The following is an 18,651-nucleotide window of genomic DNA, read 5'->3' on the forward strand; positions in this document are numbered from 1 at the left end:
ACACGTTTGTACTTATTTTAATATTAAATTTTGCTAGTTGACGTGAAATGATAATAATAAACCCTTCCTACTTCAGAACATTCTGAGAAAATATTGATTATAATATTATTTGCTTTTTAATCTTAACTATACATGCAAATTAAAATCCCTTAACACCTAGATTAAGTAAGAAAACAGCGTCAAGAATTTATGCCTTTTATTTCATTGCATTGTATAGCATTCTGTGGCATTGCTTGGCGTGTTTAAGAAGGCAAGAAAAGAGAAAGACGACTTTTAGGAAAACTTTCGCTGAAATTCAGTGCAAACTTACGCGCTTTTAGAGGATCTAAATTGTTGTTACCAGACATTTCCTTGAAAATATTCATAATCTATAAATCATTTTCCATTCTAGTTTATGTAGATGCATTAAATGTTTGATTGTGTGGGTTGTGAAGTTGATAATTTTAATTGTATGCTTTTTAGAAAACTTTAGTCTGAGATGTTGAAAAGGGTTCCTTACTTTGATGATGTAATACTCGACTTACTCGATAACGATTCGTCTTACCTTGCGAAACAGTAATAAATTAAATAAAGTAATTTTTTTACAAATCACCATCACATTGTACAAACATCATTAAACTTACGAAAAAGACGTAATTAGTAAAATGCTAGATGTAATTTCAATTTTGTTGTGTATGATATAGCAAGGTATTTTTATTACATTTTTTTTATATTTTAAAAATTTCTGGCCTGTCGTAAATCAATAAATCCAAAAAAATATATTCTCAAAATGAAAACGAGTTTTATGATAATTTTCCTCAGAAAAATCCAAATCACATGATTTTGTTCTCTCAAATTTAAAAAAAGCGGTTGGAAATTAAATAGTTTTATTCGGTTTGTTCCCATACATTGTTTAGTTAAATATTTTCTGGTTCCATCCTGATGATGGAAACCTGCTTTTTAAAATATAAATTAGAAAAGAACCGTGCGCCAAAATTTATAAAAATAAACAATGATTTTATTTGCTGATTTCCAGTTTTTTTGATGAATTTCAATATGGCAATTGTACACCGCAAAATATAAAACACGCATAAAATATCAGTAAATCTCCTAAAAGTGCGTGATTAAAAACTCTAGCTTATAAACTAAACTCTAACTGTTAATCTATTTAACATAGTCCAAATAAAAGATGAAGTAAGAATATACAAATTGCAATATTTTGTTGAAGTTTCGAACTAAGGAAAGAAATGTTCTTATAATAATCATTTTTGTTGTTATTTTTTGCGTCTTGTCGCATTAAATCACGGTGTGCCTAATCTATCGCTTGCCCAAAATCAACATAATTATTGTTTGCTTTCTTCTGAAGCAAATCGTTTAATGGATGGATGTCTATACGTCGACAATTATTTGTAGTGAGGTAATTTCCACCCATCGCAAAATCCTGAGTGCTTAAGAATACAGTAGTACATTCTTTATTTTCGTTGCTAGTTCATTTAAAATTCGAACTTTCTTTCAGACGCTGTATAATGAAAATAAATCACGTATTATGCATATAAAATATGTCATGAAAAATCTATTATTTTTGCTCCCTGTTCTTGAGATTTGATGGACTGCTCTATTTGAGGACACCCGATATTCTAAATCAAATCTTTTAATTTGTCTGACAGTAATTATTTCAAAAATGTTTATATGTTAATTAACTGAATTAGTTAAATTCAGACTGCATCAGAAACTGGTCGTTTTTATATGTTTTAAGGAGCTGAAATATTGATAGTCGAATTAGGGTTTCCATGGGGGAAAAATGTGAAAATGTGAAATTGGGCAAATTTAATGAAAAAGCGAAGAAACCTCTATCAGTAACTTTAAGTAGAACGATCGAGTTCCCTTCCATTGCCTTGAGGCGATCATGTTTCCGATTTACTTTTGAGATAGTTGAATTATTACTTTAAGGGTCCTAAAAGCCAAGTTATGTTATAAAAAGACATAAAAATAGAACTAGCTATCAACGTAGCAACGAAACGAAATTATAAAATCCAATATTTAGTTTCGATTTATTTTTCATACATTGGAAATTTTTGTCCAATTACAGGGGATTGTCATTGAAAAATTGAAAGATTTAATGTAATACCTTCAAACTAATTACATGAACGTCACTTTCAAATCGTTTTTGCTAATCTGCTAGTTGTTATTTATGGTCAGCGTCAATTCAAGCTCAATCTATATGACATAGTTGATTTAGGTTTATTTGTGATGGCTTCCAGTATGGGCACCGTATTTAGTTCCTGTATTATCATAGAACGCATGATTATATCAAAGCTCGATGAATGAATAAATCTGATGAATTTCATCTGTTTATGGTAAATACATTTGCAAGGCACAGTAACAAAAAGAACAACTTCAAATTTAATAACCAATTAAAATAAGTTTCTGTGAGATTACCTTCGTAACATTTAGCTTCAATGATATCATATGTAAAAATGGAACATATTAAATTAAGGTTATAGAGATGAAACAAAAAAAAAACCTGCTCGGATGCATTAAACTTCATTTGTCAATGCGCAGTTTTTGATATAAAGGTAATTCTCATTATGTCACTGAGGCAGTAAATATGACGTCATACTTAAATTTTTAATGGAAATCTCAGATTGATTCCGTGATTTGGAAGATCGAGAAATTATTCATTGAAGATGATTGGAGTTCTCACAAGTTACATAATTTCTTTAAAAAAACCATTCTTCTGTTGTCAGTACTTTCTTTTAAAAATACATTTTGCTTTCTTTTAACAACGGCAAACAAGTTCAGTTTCTGTTACTATCGTGAAAAATACCAAATGCTGCCTGCAGTGGATTAAGTTTAGTTGTATTTTGATTGCTTTCAAAAAAAAATGATGCGTTTAAGTGAAACGATGAGCGAATGCGTTAAAGTTTAAAAAGCTGAAATTTTCATAGTGATCAGTTGTGGAGATATGATCCAGGCACAAAATCACATGAATTGTTTAATGATGTTTAAGATGCATGGCAAATTTGGGACCTTTAATCATGTATAAGATAGTCTAAACCAGGGCGTTTGGCAGTCTCTGAAGAAAAAATCAGGACATCAGGTTTTAATCACAGTGGAAGAAAACACCTTCAATCGCGTATACAGACAGAATGCAGCGGGGATAAGAAAATCGTGGGTTTTCAGCTCTCAAGCTCTCAAGCGGAACACTGAACAAGTGCGAGCCATACAAAGTTTAATTGGTAGAAAACTTAATGCGGATTATTTTGATGGAAAAGTCTAATTTCTAATAAAAAGTCATAACGACCTGCAATTTTTGAATTGCGTAGTTTTTACGGTTGAAGTAACTGTATCTTTCAAAGATTCTCTTTACGAGCAGAACTGTAGATGTTGGACATCTAAACGTTTACACTTGATAGTGCGATCGCATACATAACGGTCGCAGAAAGTCATTGTACAAGGCGGGATGGTAGGTATTTTGAATAATTGGCCTGGTTTTGTCAAAGGTATACTAAATGGCGCCAATTATTTACAATTATTGCAAGATACTACCATACCGGGAAAAGCTGGATTGCATGTAAGTCGGGAGCACCTCGTCTTTGGCAATGATCGTCTATGGTTTCAACTAAGGATTGAGTCAGAAAAATCGCTAGACACAAAAACCGTTCTAACTCTTCACAAAAGCAAAACTCAAAATTCCAATCATAGGAGGTTCTTCCTTAGATCCTCTAAATGATTTTGACATATTAAGCATCGAACTGTACATATGTTTTGGTAGAGAAATTACATCTGAATTAGAAGTGCGTGAATTAATAATTATAATTTTTTATGAAAATCCATTGTGGACCCACCGAAAAATATCCACAGAGGTACAAGTTCATAGATCGACCGTACCAAACGTTATTAAGCTGTTCAGGCAAACATTCAATGTTAACCGAAAAGTAAGTTCGAGTAGGAAAAGTGGATGTACAATGTACACGCCCACAAACAGTGAAGAAACTTGTCGAGAAATTGGAGAAAATTGCTATTGAAAAATTGCTCCTCGATATTTTCAGATCATTCCCGAGCGATTCCAATATTTATCTAAGTTACCTCCCGTTAGAGCCATATTTGAAAAATTTCGTCGTCACTCTCCTGGCCTAACATGAAAATTAATACATCTCGATTTTTAGAAGGTGAAAACTGCAAAAGTAGTGCGGTTGTGCAATATTATGTAAAATAATAATTTGCTGTGCATTGCCGAGCTTGCACCACGGTTTCCTCTTATTACTTGAAATAAAAAATATATTATCATAATGTTTTCTTGCAAAATATTTCGTTCACCATAAAGTTAATATTATATTGGCAAAACAGTTTCAATGTTAAATTGCATTAGCGGATGCCATTTATTTTAAATCTGATTCGATGATTTTTAAGCATGTCAGAAATTCGCATCTTATATGAACATTGTTGAAATAACCTTTCCTGTAGATTCTGAAATTATGGAACAATCTGTTACATGTTCTAGGTAATGCAATGTTATGATGCTTTTATTCAGGTTTTAAAACCAGCACTGCCAAAGCACCGTCTGCTGAACTAGATTACGTAGAACTTTATTGGTAGTAACGTACATTTGTAATCTCGGAAGTTTTATGGGAATTCTTTGAACTTTAAGCCCGAAAATCAAGTATGCAAACAGAATCGGGAAAAAGCTTATCTCTTTCAAATAACGAAATACAAAGAAAGTGTATTGCGGATCTCCTTGTTTTTCAAAACATATATACTTATTCATCTAAGTAGCAGGAATCGGTTTTTCGGTGGTTGCAAAGAGAACTAAACACAAAAATGCAATAAATTCTAATAGTCAGTGAATTTTTTTATCCCGCTTGTTTGGAGTTATTGAAGACATTGTTTGATTTCTATATTATTTTTTTAATTACTAGTTTTTCAAGAAAATTTTAATATTTTTAGCCCAAAAAGTTAAGAAAAGATGTTCTGTAATTCTTGATAAAGAGAAACGTGCTTTTCAATTTAGGTGCGTATGACTATAAACTTTTTCAATTTTAAGGATTGAAAATTGACGAAGCCCACGAGCTGATCGATAAACTTTAATATCACATATCAAATAATATAAAGTATAAGAAACCGTGAGTCCCATGTTTTAACTGACAATTAGATATCTGTTAAAGAAACATGTAGGTATAGTTTAAATGCAAAAGTTGCAACGGTGTCAGATAATAAGAAATAAATATAAAAGTTTACTTAAAATCAGTATATTTAATAATCGAACACCTTGACAACTGTTAACATTTGGAAAAGTTAAATTATTTTCGCGAAAAGAAATTAATTTGTCAAAATCTAGACTTAGCTTTTTTTATAAAGTAGAATTTAATTGCTTTACATCGGGAATCTGCAGCAGTTTCCGAGATAACCGTACTAACAATCGAAAAAAAGTATAACTCATAAAGCAAAATAAACTATAGAATCGCGCATTTGTGATGGTCATAAATCATTAGCACCCAGAAGCTCAGAATCGCATTACTGGTTTCTATATTTCTTGGACTAAATATTGCGCATGTAAATTATCGTTGTATATTTCGTGCCACCATTATACTGGCTTTCCTGGTTTGAGGAAATATATGACTATTATTAAAACTCCGGTAATTTTTATATAACAAATTGCGAAAATTCTTAAGCCTGTTAACCTAGTTATGTGGAGGTAATTTTCAGAACTGACTAATAGTTCAAGTTCTATATGACCCAGATTAGATTCCTTGTCGTAATAATGTTTGATTAAAAAATCATACAGTTTCATTATTGTGTTGCAGTCTGGGTAAATGAAACTTTCTGACCTTATACCTTACATTGCTAGTTTAATTAATAATTTTTTCGTGTAGTAGGATTACGAACAGTTCCTAATTAGGTGGACCTTTTTATAAATGTTCTTAAATATCTGAATCTATTTAGAAGAAGGGTAAATATAGTCAAATCTCTTCAATAGATCTTCAAGCCTTTCTCTTAACGACGAATAAGAATCATTGTAAATTATTTGTATAATATACTCCGTTCGCCGAGACCTCCCACTTCGTGTATCACTTATATGAGTTATTTTATACAAATATTAATATTTTCACTATTTTTGATTTTTCAAGGCATCGTGAAAGTTTGGTAATTAGCAATTGGCTGATTGTCAGTTCGTAAATTGCCATAATTAGCACTAGGTACTTCTAAGTTTATGTTATATGCCTGTATGACTAAAACATGCGTTTAATTTGTTCAAATGAAGAATAAGCGGACATAATGATAGTCCATAACTGCTAGTGTAAACATAGGCCCGTAGGGCGTTCGTTTAGATTTTACAAGGCGATAAAAATTTATTTAGAAAATGTTTCCCTTACCACTTCAAAAACGGTTACTTAAATAGCGATTTTAATGTCGATTGGCAGATGATCATTAAAAGCAATAAAATTTCGACCAGTTGAGTTGCCAATAGTTGTAATTAAATATGCAAAAAATGTCAATATTTTGCTTGTTTCGATTCCCTCTCATAATAAGCTTCTTTTAAAGAATTCGCTAAATTAAGAGAGCTTTATGGAAATGGACTTTTGCCTATTGGAAACTTAATTAAGTCAAATAAAATCACGTAATTGTCTAAGATGTAGTGTTTTATTATTTGATAATTAGGTACCTATATTTGCTGCCAAATTTCGTTAAAATATCAATAAATGTGTATGAAATATTAAAATGTTGGTCTAAATGAAGTTTCAACGTCTTTTCTATCCTAAACGAAGGTTTTCTCGATCTAAGTCGATTTGAACATTTTTGCTTAAAATCAAATGTAGAATATCATATTGAAGAGTGTGCAACTCACCCTGAAACTCCCTGTATTTTAGAACTACTTCCTTCTGTAGTCGAGAATATGTAATACATATTAGCAGGAATTGAATGAAAGTTAATTTCAATGTTTGCACATTTATTAAAATAAAATACTCATTAGAAAAAGTACAAATAGAAAAATGTTAGAAATGTGTCGCCAACATTTTTTATGGAGATTTTATTTAATAATTAGGGCCAAAAACCGAGCGGTTAATTAACCGCTCGGTTTTTGTCGAAAGTTCATTGACAAATAGAGATCGCTCCTGAAATTCGCTAACCAGTTCGTTTTTACGAATGGAAGTTCGTCTTGGGATTGAACTGTTTCTATTTTTACGTGATATAATCAACAATTTCCACAATATTCATGTGTGGTTCGAAAGCTCGCATGCTATTCCAGAAACTTAGTTTCAGATCATATTCCGTGTAAACTTTTGGTTTGCAATAATTAATAATGAAATGATTCGGCCACATTTCTGTGATGGGAATTTGAACAGAGCATCGCGAATTCTTCGGCGGGAATTTGTTGCTTAAGTATTTAAAACAATATAAACCTTTAACCTGAACAAATAACTAAAAACATACAATTTTCAGGAATCCATATTGCAATTCGCTTTTTTATTAAATTCGAATCCATTAGAGAAATGTTTGCCAACCCAATTAAGAATATGGCCCTATTTTCCTAGGATCATCAGCCAGCTTGTCGAACCAGGAATGGATTAGTCTTTTGTTCGCTAATTTGGAACAGGGCTAATTGAAAAGGAAATATAATTCTGTGTACGAATTATAATACTATTTTAAGCTATGGTGGTTGCTCTTTTGTCCTTTCTAGTTTCAAAGCCCAGGGAATATAAAAGGTTTTGTTTGAAAACTATATTTTGTTTGTATCTGAAATAAAAATGAGCTTTGTTGTACGCGTTGATGTATAAAGATTTGGCAATTCAAATAATTGAACTTTGGGAATTTTTATTTGAAACGAAACGAATTTAATAAAATAAAGTTTCGAAAAACGTGCGTTCCTGGTATTTAATATTTTCCAATTAAAAATTAGTTAGTTTTTGTTACGCATTCCGCCATGTACATGAATATCTACATTAATAGATACGGACATTACCAAATTATTACATAATTAATTGCGTTTCTTGAGTAGGAATGATACTTTTTGGGTCCCATGTGTAGTTTGTCTGCCTTTGGAAGTCAGTCAATTTCAGATAAGTCACACAGACTGGCAGACATTCATCCGTTTGCAGATAAGGCACAAAAGAACATTTTTACGGCTGATGAAAAAAATGTACCTAGAAAACATTTTTATTGGGTAGAGCATTTGTCATTATAATCTAAACGTTTTAATTATATGAAATTGAGTTCCAATGCGACATTTACATGTTGTCTGGTAAATTGGCCATATAGAAACTATAAAATGATTTTTGGAGAAATGGCGTTTTTCCATTAATCAATTGTTAACATTTTATTTTATTTGGTTTATCAGGTTCTCAAAAATTCACAAATGAACAGACTTTCTGTAACTTTTTTGAGACAATTTACATATTTTTATTTTAAAGCGTTTACTCCGTACTGTGGCAAACCAATTTATTCAACCTTCAATGCTGTTGAATTTAAAATGTCGTATTATTGATTTCTTATTTCAATAGTAGCCAAATAAAATTGCGAAGCGGAAATAGCATCTGAGGTTATCCAAGACAATCCCCTTTTCAGAAAAACTTGAGCCTAAGAGGTCCAAACTTATTCTAGATAGTCTCATTCCCATGATTATCCTTAAATCTCACTTGTCTATACAGGGTGGCCATTTTCTGAATCTTTGTATCGGTAACTTCTACATTTTTAAAGATAGAGAATCCGTTAAATGGGCAAAATTGGGCAGAATTCTATTGCCTATTCATTACCGTTTTCAAATTTAGGTACCCGACTTGGGTCCAGAAATATCCTGAAAAGGCAAGAAATCAACACTTTTTTAATTATCATGTAATTCGTAAACTGCTTAAATTAGAAAAAAAAGTTAAAATTGTATTTTGTAGAACTTTTTGGGTTGAATTCAATAAACTAGCACTCGTTGCCATAGTCAACTTCATTTACGAGATAAAAAATAAACTTATGTTTTTTTAAATGGTAATCATAGTTGGCTCTGGGCCTTTTAAAACCCTTATTTTTTTCTGAATTTAACGATATAACTGTTTGCATGTTTTTCTCCTTTTGTTGCCGTAAAACTTCAAAAGAAAATAAAAAATCTGTAGTCGGCTATGGAAACAAGAACTATATTATCACACAAAGCACAAAACAAAAATGAAATAATTAACAGGCACAATCATGTTTACTGGGCTACTAATGTCTGGTGAGGCATTTTTAGTGATAAAATTATTGGTCCATTCTTTTATAATCGCAATTTAAACATGGAAAGATATTTACACTGTTTACCAAACGAACTTGAAGACATGTTGAATAGTTTTCCGTTAGCATCGTATCGAGAATTGGCATATTTTCAACATAATAGTGCACCTTCACACAACTCACGAGTTGAATGTGAAGATGCCAAAAAATGTCTGGACGTAAACGGAAGTCAATTTGAACACTTAATTTAAACGATTCATTATTGTTTTGTGCTTTGTGTGATAGTATAGTTCTTCGTTCCATAGCCTACTACAAATTTTTTATCTTCTTTTGAAGTTTTACGGCATCAAAAGGAGAAAAACATACAAACAATTATATCGTTAAATTCAGAAAAAAAATTGAATTTTAAAAGGACCACAGCCTACTATGATTACCATTTAAAAAACCATAAGATTATTTTTTATCTCGTAAATCAAGTTGACTATGATAACGAGTGCTAGTTTATTGGATTCGACGCAAAAAGTTGTACTAAGGGCAGTTTTAACTTTTTTTCTAAGTTAAGCAGTTGACGTAATAAGTGATAATTAAAAAAGTGTTGATTTCTTGTTTTTTTTAAGATATTTCAGGAACCAAGACGGGTACCTAAATTTTGGAAACGATAATGAATAGGCAATCGAATTCTGCCCAATTTAGCCCATTTAACGGATTCTCTATCTTTCAAAATGTAGAAGTTACCCATACAAAGATTCAGAAAATGGAAGAAAAGGCCGGAAAAGGAAGGAAAATGGCCGCCCTGTACAGCTGAGACTTTTTTTTATGGAATTATCCACCCTTGGAATGGATTATTTAGTATATTGAAAAACCACATACTCTTCCCTCTTCTGACATCATCTGACATTCTGAGTTTTTCTCTCATTCAATATTCACCACATTTTAGGATGTTTTGTATTTGAAATGAAAAACATCATTCTAAATATTTATTTCAATTCGTAGGTCATTTAAGCTGATACATTTACATTGATACGTTGTATGTGTTCCTATGTCTATTATTAGTATCCAATCAGTAAGGCTTTTAACAATTCAAGTTTCTTTTGGACAATGTGTTGCTTTAGTTTTGTTTACTATTGGGTTCTTCGGTTAGAGTTTCTGGAATTTTAGTTGATTGTTTTTTCTTGTTTGCTTTCTCCAGTGCCTCCACAGCAATCGAGTCGTTTTCGTGGTCAACAATTTGGTCATTCTGCTGTTCAACATTTATTGGGTCTACATTAAGAATTTCTACTCCTCCGGTAATGCTCTCAAAATCAGATATCCCTGAAAAAACAATGACTAAAATAGGAAGAGGAATAACACAACATTACATTGATGTAATAATCTTCGACATATTTAGAACACAGCTGATTTGTTTTTATTATCATTATTTTCAGTAATATATTTAAGTGTGGCCTGGTACGACACGATGTAAATCCACATTTTAATATGAGCTGACATTTGTAATTATTTCTCAACTTTTGATTTATTATCAACTAAACAATTGCTTCTGTGAATATTTAAGAGTATAGGCTTTCCCTTAAAATGTACTCGTAAAATTCGCAAATCCCATACCCGACGTTTTGTCATTTATTTTTGTGGCATCTTGTCCTTTTACTACATATTCTGCTGATGGCTATCAATGTTTTCACTTGAGAATGTTTCGTCTTAATTCAGCAAATAGCATTTATCAAACTGAGCAATTTATTGAGTCGATTTACATTGAACCACAAACTAATTTTGATTTATACGATTGCATTTTCCAATATAATTTTCATGAAGCTGTTCTACTGCAGCCAAAGGATTGCGGAAAATAAGTGAGGCTAATAGTTCCGGAAATTGTCAAAGCCCAACATTGAAGCTTCAGATTGAAAATCCCATCTTCTGTAAGATTGCTAATTTATTAACACTAATTTAACCATTTAATTGGGAAATTATCGACTAATTAACCTAAATTTTTTTTTTACTTGGGTTTACAATTAAGGAAGGTTAGTGACAGTGACCCGTTTTCACAATCTGCAATTCGAAAATAAGAACAGCTTTAAGTTGGGCACTTATTATAGCTTTCGTGGGCGAAAGAACAATTTACAAAAAGGCGAATAATGTAAGCTAATTTTTAAAAAGTCATTTGTATGTTTTAAAAATACAAGCAGAAGGATTTTATATAACATAGGGATACTCCGGTTATAGACGGCGGAAGTGCATCGTGATCTGGATATAGGATAGCTAAAGCAGGAACTAATTCATACTATAAAAATCGGGAAATTTTTACAGTTAACGGTTCCTACAAAAAATCAAAAGTTCTGCCACGTAAAACTTTTGGTGCTGTCTGTCTTCCAGGGAGGATTTTCAGTTGATAAATTAATTATCTACATGTCGGTTCTTCCACTACGCCGAAATGTAGCCTTATAAGAAATTTTCGTCCGTAAAGATGCCGGTCGAACTCATCAATTAATTCCTGGTCAAAACATTTTGCAAAGATTATATTTTTCTTTACGAAGAATAATTTCTAGATATTTTTAGGCGATATCATGAATCAGACCCACTTGAGGAGTGCTCAACTGAGGTTTGTCTTTATATGCTGGTTTAAAACCGTTTATCTGGTTTTATTAGAGATTTTAAGGTAGCCACTTTTGGTTTTATTGCTCGCAGATACAGTTTCTGAACATTCTAAACCTATCTTGCGCACTGAGGTTACATTGTAAAGACATATAGAAATAGTAAAGTTCACGGATTTCAAATATTTTCTTCCCGCTTAATTAATGCTGTCAAAATGTCCATAATTTTGTTTTATTTGTGATCCAGTGCGACCACAATAATTCGAAAAACTTATGATATACAGGGCGTTCCGTAAGCATTAATGCTTACGCAGTAATGCACTAAGCAAAAGATGATCTCACCTAACTTTTACTGAGAAAAAATATCTGCTCATCTGCGCAACCCAGTTCATTCGCTAGGGGCAAGTGGGGAATTTTTGAGTAGCTTCTCACGAAAATTACTCGAACTGTTTGCTCGGAGGCTACAATTAACTGATTTATTTTGAGTTGATACACCAATCATCTTTTGGTATTTTTGTCCTCTTTGTAAAATGTTGTAGCATTCACAGATTTTGGTCAAAAAAATATTTCTGTTCTTTTGCCAATTGGCAATTTTAGACATGCATTAAGTTTCTACATTAACAAAACTTAAATTAAGGTTTTTGCAATATCGGGAAAGCTCTCAAATGGATTTTAATAAATATTAGTGTGAAAGTCGCTTCTTCTTCAAACTCAATCGGACAATTCAATTCAATTCAATTCGTCAATTCGGAAGAAAAGACTTCCAAAAGACAACCGGGCGAAAAACGATGACCATGTAGGTCAGTGAAAAATTATAAAACGCTTGACATTTAATTGATATAAAACAACGTTATCGCTTAGTTCGCTGCTAAGTGCAATGTTAAGATTTGTGATAAATTGTACTAATTTTATAAATGTTCTGGTCGTGAAAGTCGTCAAAACGTTTCATGTTTATTTGTTTTCAGAATATTTGGCTATCTATCTGCTTTTATCAGCTTGTCTCAGATTTTATTCAGGGTTATCATTCTCGTAGGGCTGCTTTTCATTTACTGTATTCATTTCCTTGGTTTAAATTGATAAAATTCACATACAGTATTATTATTTTTAATGCTTTAACAGGACAAATTTTCTGATTTAAAATGTTATCTGTTACCTGGAATATGATCTCCGATACTAATAATGGGAGAATGCTCCACATTTTCTAGGATTTCCAATGGATAAATGGGATAAGATCCTTGTATTCCAAAGCCGCTGTGATCGATTGAAAAGTCGTGCGATAAACTTGGAATTTCTTGAAAAGGATAAAACGAACCTGGAAATAAAAATATTTAAAGTTTGGGCCATTTTCCATGTTATAATTTTGGAAGTGCAGAGTGGAGTTGAAATTTTATTTTGATCTTGTAATGTCATTATTCAATAATACCTTGACGCAATACGAGCATTTTTAACAGGAAATCAGCTTATTTCAAGCAAAAGTTTTTAACAAAAGTGAAAATTATAGATGGTGTCCCATAGTGTATATAAATTATGTGATGGGCTCTAACAGGTTAAAGATAGATAGAAAGTTCAAATACTGTGGTTAATGAACTCTGCAATCTGCATAAAGCACTACTCACGTCAATTTTATTTCTTTAAATAGCACACCACATTTTTCTCTTCATTACTAAATTCTGCATTTGTCATTAGATTTGCGATTATTTTGTATCCACGTTTGCTCGTATCGTTGACGGGTGATTTTAATTTGTTTGCGAGAAATAATCGGAGCAATGGGTAATTTGAAACTGCATTTCTCGCAAATGGCAATAGATAGCAACCTGTTTTTTTCCTCGGCGTATAAAGAATGAATTGGTCTAATTTTTTCTGGCTTTAAATTTTCTGCGAATGATAAGATTGAAATAATTGTAATTGACTAAAACTAATTGTTTTAAATTAAATTCGTAATTTTTTTACTTGAATAATTTTAGTACTTATCTAATAGCGCCTTATTTGAAACCAGTACATAATAATGTGCGAAATGAATTCAAGGAATAGTATCCTATCATATGAAGATTTTGTGTCAGCTTATATTCCCGAAGGAGCATAGATAATAAGGCTTTCGCTCCTGAAGGAATAAGGGTAATGAAAACCTATTGTTATGTTATACTTTAAATCACGATTGAGCAAAGCAAGTATTTATATGTGACAGATTGACTTGATTTAATAAAACTGATTTTTACAATTAATTTTAAATTTGACATTTTTGTAGTGTCTCCGAAGTTTTCCACGGTGAAAGGATTTACCGCCGACAAGAAAATAATGCCATAAAAAATAATATGTTATTATTCTGATCGATATTTTGAAAAGCGACGCCAAAGACAGACATTTTTTGTTCATGCTAGTAATGCGTTAATCAGTGAAGTCGAGACAATTTAGGAATTTGGTCTTTTTTATCTCACTAAACGCACTGAGAGTATTCATGAACTTTGATAATTTAATTTTTAAAATCGACCTTGTACCTTAGCACTGAACCGAACTTTGAAAAACAAGGCCGATTTGTTTCTCTAAAATCCGATGAAAGAAACAGTCGTTGCTAATGTTATGCAGACTTTAAAAGTGAAGGGAAATGTGGGTTAATGAATGAATATAAATAAAAAATGTGGTAATTTGAACATGCAAAGTTAATGCTGGCAGTGTTTTATCAGGCACCCTGCAGATTACAAAACTAATTTTTCTTATGCAGATCACCAAATGAACGAGATTATTATTTAAATCTGTTTTCTGTAAAAAAATTGTGATTTTAAAATAATTGTTTTTTTAAACTGTTTACTGAAAAATGGAGCAGTAATTGTAATTATTATCTAACTTTTTGTTAAAGAAAGAGCCAACATACTTGCTGCTCCTTTAAATGAAATTCGTAACTTACCTGTAAACGAAGGTATTCCATAATCTTGGTTTCTTAGAAAATCTGATTCTTTAATTATTATGTAATGAGGCACTTTTACGATGTAGAAATCTGGGGTTTTGACAATGTTTTGTTGATATGAGTATTGATTTGTTTTGGTCGGTTCTAGTATTTTAACCTGCAAAAATTCGTTTAATTAATACTTTTTTGTTTGATAAAAACTAAATTTTTCCTTGTTAGAAAAATCTGTTCAAGATATTGAAATTTTTATAATTAGTGCACTGTTTAAAACCATTCAATATTTCCGTTCGTGAATTCAAAAGGCATCTCAGTATAAAAAGTAAAGTGTATACAAACTTCATTATTCAAGCTTACAAATTTTCTAAATTCATACTTGTATGGCACCATTCTACAATTAAACCAATTCTTTAACATTGTGGATAACAAGGAAAATATTCTGAACTTTTTTGAAATGGCTAATTAATATATAATATTTATTTGTTTTCTGATTTCTTATATGTAACAAGAAATGTTTTAACTGTAAAATACTCTTATATTATCAGACTATGTAGGCTTTCACGGCCGGTTAAATCACATTTAGGAATGTTTTCCGGGCTTTGAAGCCGTGGTCTATGGGAATTTCTTCCTGACGTTCCGTCCACAACTGCGGTGAACATTATCAAAGGCGATGAGGCAGTGGGCGAAGTGATCTCCCGTGCTTTCCGACTAAGACTGAATGTCATCAGTCTTAGTCTTATGTCAGTGCATTATTATGAATTTAAAATATTTGAATGCATTTTTGTCATAAACTTATTTGAAGTTCTGGTTTAGTTTAGTATAAAGATCTGTTCTTGCCTGTGAATTAATAATACACACAATCGTTTTTATGATGGTCTGTTAGTTAACCAAAAGCAGTAAAGTTGTTGATGTGGATTTGCGTTTAATAACTGGAAAAGCCAGCATTTAATAGCGATGAAAATCATGTTAAAATCCAGAGGGGCAATTTTAGAGTTAACTCAACCTTAAATTCATCAGCATGAAGAGGTAGTTCTGTTCCTTCACTTTGACCGACTCTCGTTTCAACTTGAAGCAAATTGGAGCTCGGCAGTGCATTTTGCAAATGGTGGTTACTCGGACTGCTTGAAGAGTCGACAGCGCTTTTAGCTATATCTTCTCGCCCTTTCGTAGAAGTGGCATTATTTGGGAAGGTGGTTGTCGATTGTTGGACAATCGTGGCCGAAGTCGAGTGTACTTTTGGAATATTGATTATCAGTATATTAATGAAAATTACAAATTTCAACTTGGCAAAATTTAGTGTATTTTTGAAGCAACAAAATAAAACTTGTTTAATCTTATATAAAAAATAATCTTGAGGAACCTGAATTGGCATTGATCAATTTCATTGAAGTGACTCACATTGTTACTTAAACAATTAACAATTCAATAAAATACTTAATTGCTCACCTGGAGCGGCAGTGGTTCCTTCTTTAGTGGTTGCTTCTAGGACATTTTCGTCATTTTCACTTCCAGAAGTAACTTTTCTTTTCAATCTGTACTGCTGGTTTGCGGGTACAGCGGCAGTGCAGCAAATACATAACAAAATTACCTACAGACAAACAATTATTGATGAAATGTGCAGCACTTGCGAAAGAACAATTATCATTTTTGCCACATCGCTCGGAGGAAGCTTGAACATTCATTACTTTCCCCGGAATGACTTTCGGATTATTTCGTCTTCTAAAATTGTGTTAATTAAACGTAAACTGCCAGAAACTAAGACAAACTCTGCATTTTATAAAGGGGTTTTACATAATTTGTCGATATATCGACCACAAAGTTTCTAATTAATTATTTCTTAACATCATTTAGTTCTTAATTTCCATGCACTATACAAATGTATTTGCATATTAATTGATTATATATTTCTGTAAATAATGATTTAACGTGGTCGGCTAAATCACCGTCATATAACCTTATGTGAAAAACACTTAACCTACATTCGATGAATCTAGCGAAGTTATAATATATAGCCATTATTAAAACTGTGAACACAATATTGATCGAATAACAGCCAATATGAGACATTTACTATACATCAGAAGCTACAAGAAAAAACGTTCTTACCAGACAAATTTTCTTCATGTTGGGAGGAACTAATCTTCAGTACAAGACTAGAATTCAACTTTCGTAAAATATTAAATTGAAGAAGGTCGTGAGAATCGTGCAATCTGATGCTATTCTTTTTGGGCGATCTTTCGCGACTAGAAGATAAGCGTTAAAGCAAACAAAAACGTTCCAATTTAAACTGATGTGAATGTTGAGATCATAATTAAGTGTCCGCGACAGTAGTGAAAAATGTTAAATATCGTAATGTTGAAAAATATTGAATGATGAACTTAACTAAGGATATTATAAGGCCTTTAAAATATTTTCAAACAAAATATATATTTTTATTATTACTGAATTAGATTCATACACCTAGTTAAATTAAACCATGTACGACAATAGTTTTAATAAGCAACTAGCCGGCATCGAAGTAGCATTTCATTTAATTTTCAACAACGAAATGGCTTTTTCGTACTTTCTGGTCTAAGTGGAATTTTACCGGCGAAACTGTTGAAATTACTGTATAATAAACTAGGTAACTTTACGTTTATTTGGTTGTACCGTTTTCAATGGAAAAGGTAATACATGTTTGGGAATCGAATTTCGATTATAATTTGTATAATTGACAATTTGCCGGTTCATATTTTGAACGATAGCTATACAAATGTTAAATGATCCAGATATTGGTTTTATTTCAAAGTTAGTAGGGACGGTTTAAGCGTTAAAGGAATGTTCGTAATGTTGTAAACCTCCCTGTTGCATATAAAATACCTCAAATATTTACTAAAAACGGAGCTTCAATATTATCTACATTGCCTGCATATTAGCATAACATATTTTGTATGTAGAAGCCACTAAGCATTTTTTTAAATATTATGAGACATACATAACGTGCAGTTTGATTAGGTGCGTTTTATTTTCAGCATGCTTGCACTTCATTAATCGAGGAATGTGCATAGCCGCCATGCTGTTGGCCATAAATTCCTTACAATTAAAATTACATTACCCAAATTCACGTTTTCAAATTAACCTGAGTTTAATCGGAGCAACCAAAATTTTATGCATCTATAAATTATTATATGCGAAATTCTAAATGCTTCAAATATCAGCATTATCCCAATAAACTTGGATCAATTGAAACGAAGTTCTTGTGGTAATATAAACATAAATTATTGTTTTGCAAAATGAAAGTTTATTAAAAGAAGCGAAGTTAATAATAGAGATAATTCATCAGAATTTGCATACTTCTAAGTGAATAATGACCAATACATCCTCTGAAATAACGAAATATGCACCGTCTGAAAAATTGCGGATTTCTGGGTCAAAATGATATTGTTCACTACAATTTACCTTAGAAGACAAGTTATGGGAAACAGAAATACAAGAGGTCAATTTAGGTTATTTTTTTAATGGTCTTTTTCAAGCAAGTCCCAAATAACTTACAGAAATAATAGACTAACAACATATTAAATTAAGATGGATTGTGGATGTGCTGAAATGCGGAGCTTCTTTGACTCAATACTAAACCCGATTTAACAGCAATTAAATCAAACGTTAATCATTTGGTCTCTTACTTTAAGTTACTTGTCTGATGGCTATTAAAACTTGAAAAACCCTACGTTGTTTTTCCAAAGGTACCATTTGTTGATTAAATTAATATTTGCTAATTTTTAAATTAGGTCTTCGAAACTTATAAGCTAATAAAAATATGTGAATTACTGCAAATTGTTGTAGTGTTGTGTATGTGTGAGCTAGTCAAATCCCAAGAAAATATATATTAAATTAACCCATTTTTATGGAAGCACATGTCACAAATAGCTTATGGCTATTTGCCAAACGGGTAACTCCATGCTTGTAAGATTTTTACATGGCAATTTTCAATGACATAAGTAGCAGCTATCTGCA

General features: G+C 31.7%; 2 protein-coding genes across 2 annotated transcripts in view; one reads left to right on the plus strand and one right to left on the minus strand.

The window, feature by feature from the left end:
- LOC109533899 (disks large 1 tumor suppressor protein) overlaps positions 1 to 18,651 on the plus strand; it is a 476,297-nt gene that overhangs the window by 51,290 nt on the left and 406,356 nt on the right. The window lies entirely within an intron of this gene.
- Positions 10,139 to 16,933, minus strand: LOC109535992. Its single transcript, XM_048670217.1, has 6 exons — positions 16,765 to 16,933; positions 16,105 to 16,246; positions 15,662 to 15,891; positions 14,662 to 14,818; positions 12,913 to 13,071; positions 10,139 to 10,485 (listed from the first exon to the last, which is right to left on the minus strand). The coding sequence occupies exons 1-6, from the start codon at positions 16,780 to 16,782 to the stop codon at positions 10,283 to 10,285; spliced, it is 909 nt and encodes a 302-aa protein (XP_048526174.1). The 5' UTR covers positions 16,783 to 16,933; the 3' UTR covers positions 10,139 to 10,282.

Source organism: Dendroctonus ponderosae, unplaced genomic scaffold (genome assembly GCF_020466585.1).
Source record: "Dendroctonus ponderosae isolate FM_Combo_2020 unplaced genomic scaffold, Dpon_F_20191213v2 Dpon_F_20191213_1, whole genome shotgun sequence".
Classification (NCBI taxonomy): Eukaryota; Metazoa; Arthropoda; class Insecta; order Coleoptera; family Curculionidae; genus Dendroctonus; species Dendroctonus ponderosae.

Excerpts from the sequence above, each read along its gene's own strand:
- LOC109535992 (XM_048670217.1), bottom strand. Across the intron at positions 15,892-16,104 it reads AGGAACCACTGCCGCTCCAG|TACACTCGACTTCGGCCACG; the intron begins GTGAGCAATTAA and ends ATATTCCAAAAG. Across the intron at positions 14,819-15,661 it reads TTCATGCTGATGAATTTAAG|GTTAAAATACTAGAACCGAC; the intron begins GTTGAGTTAACT and ends GAATTTTTGCAG.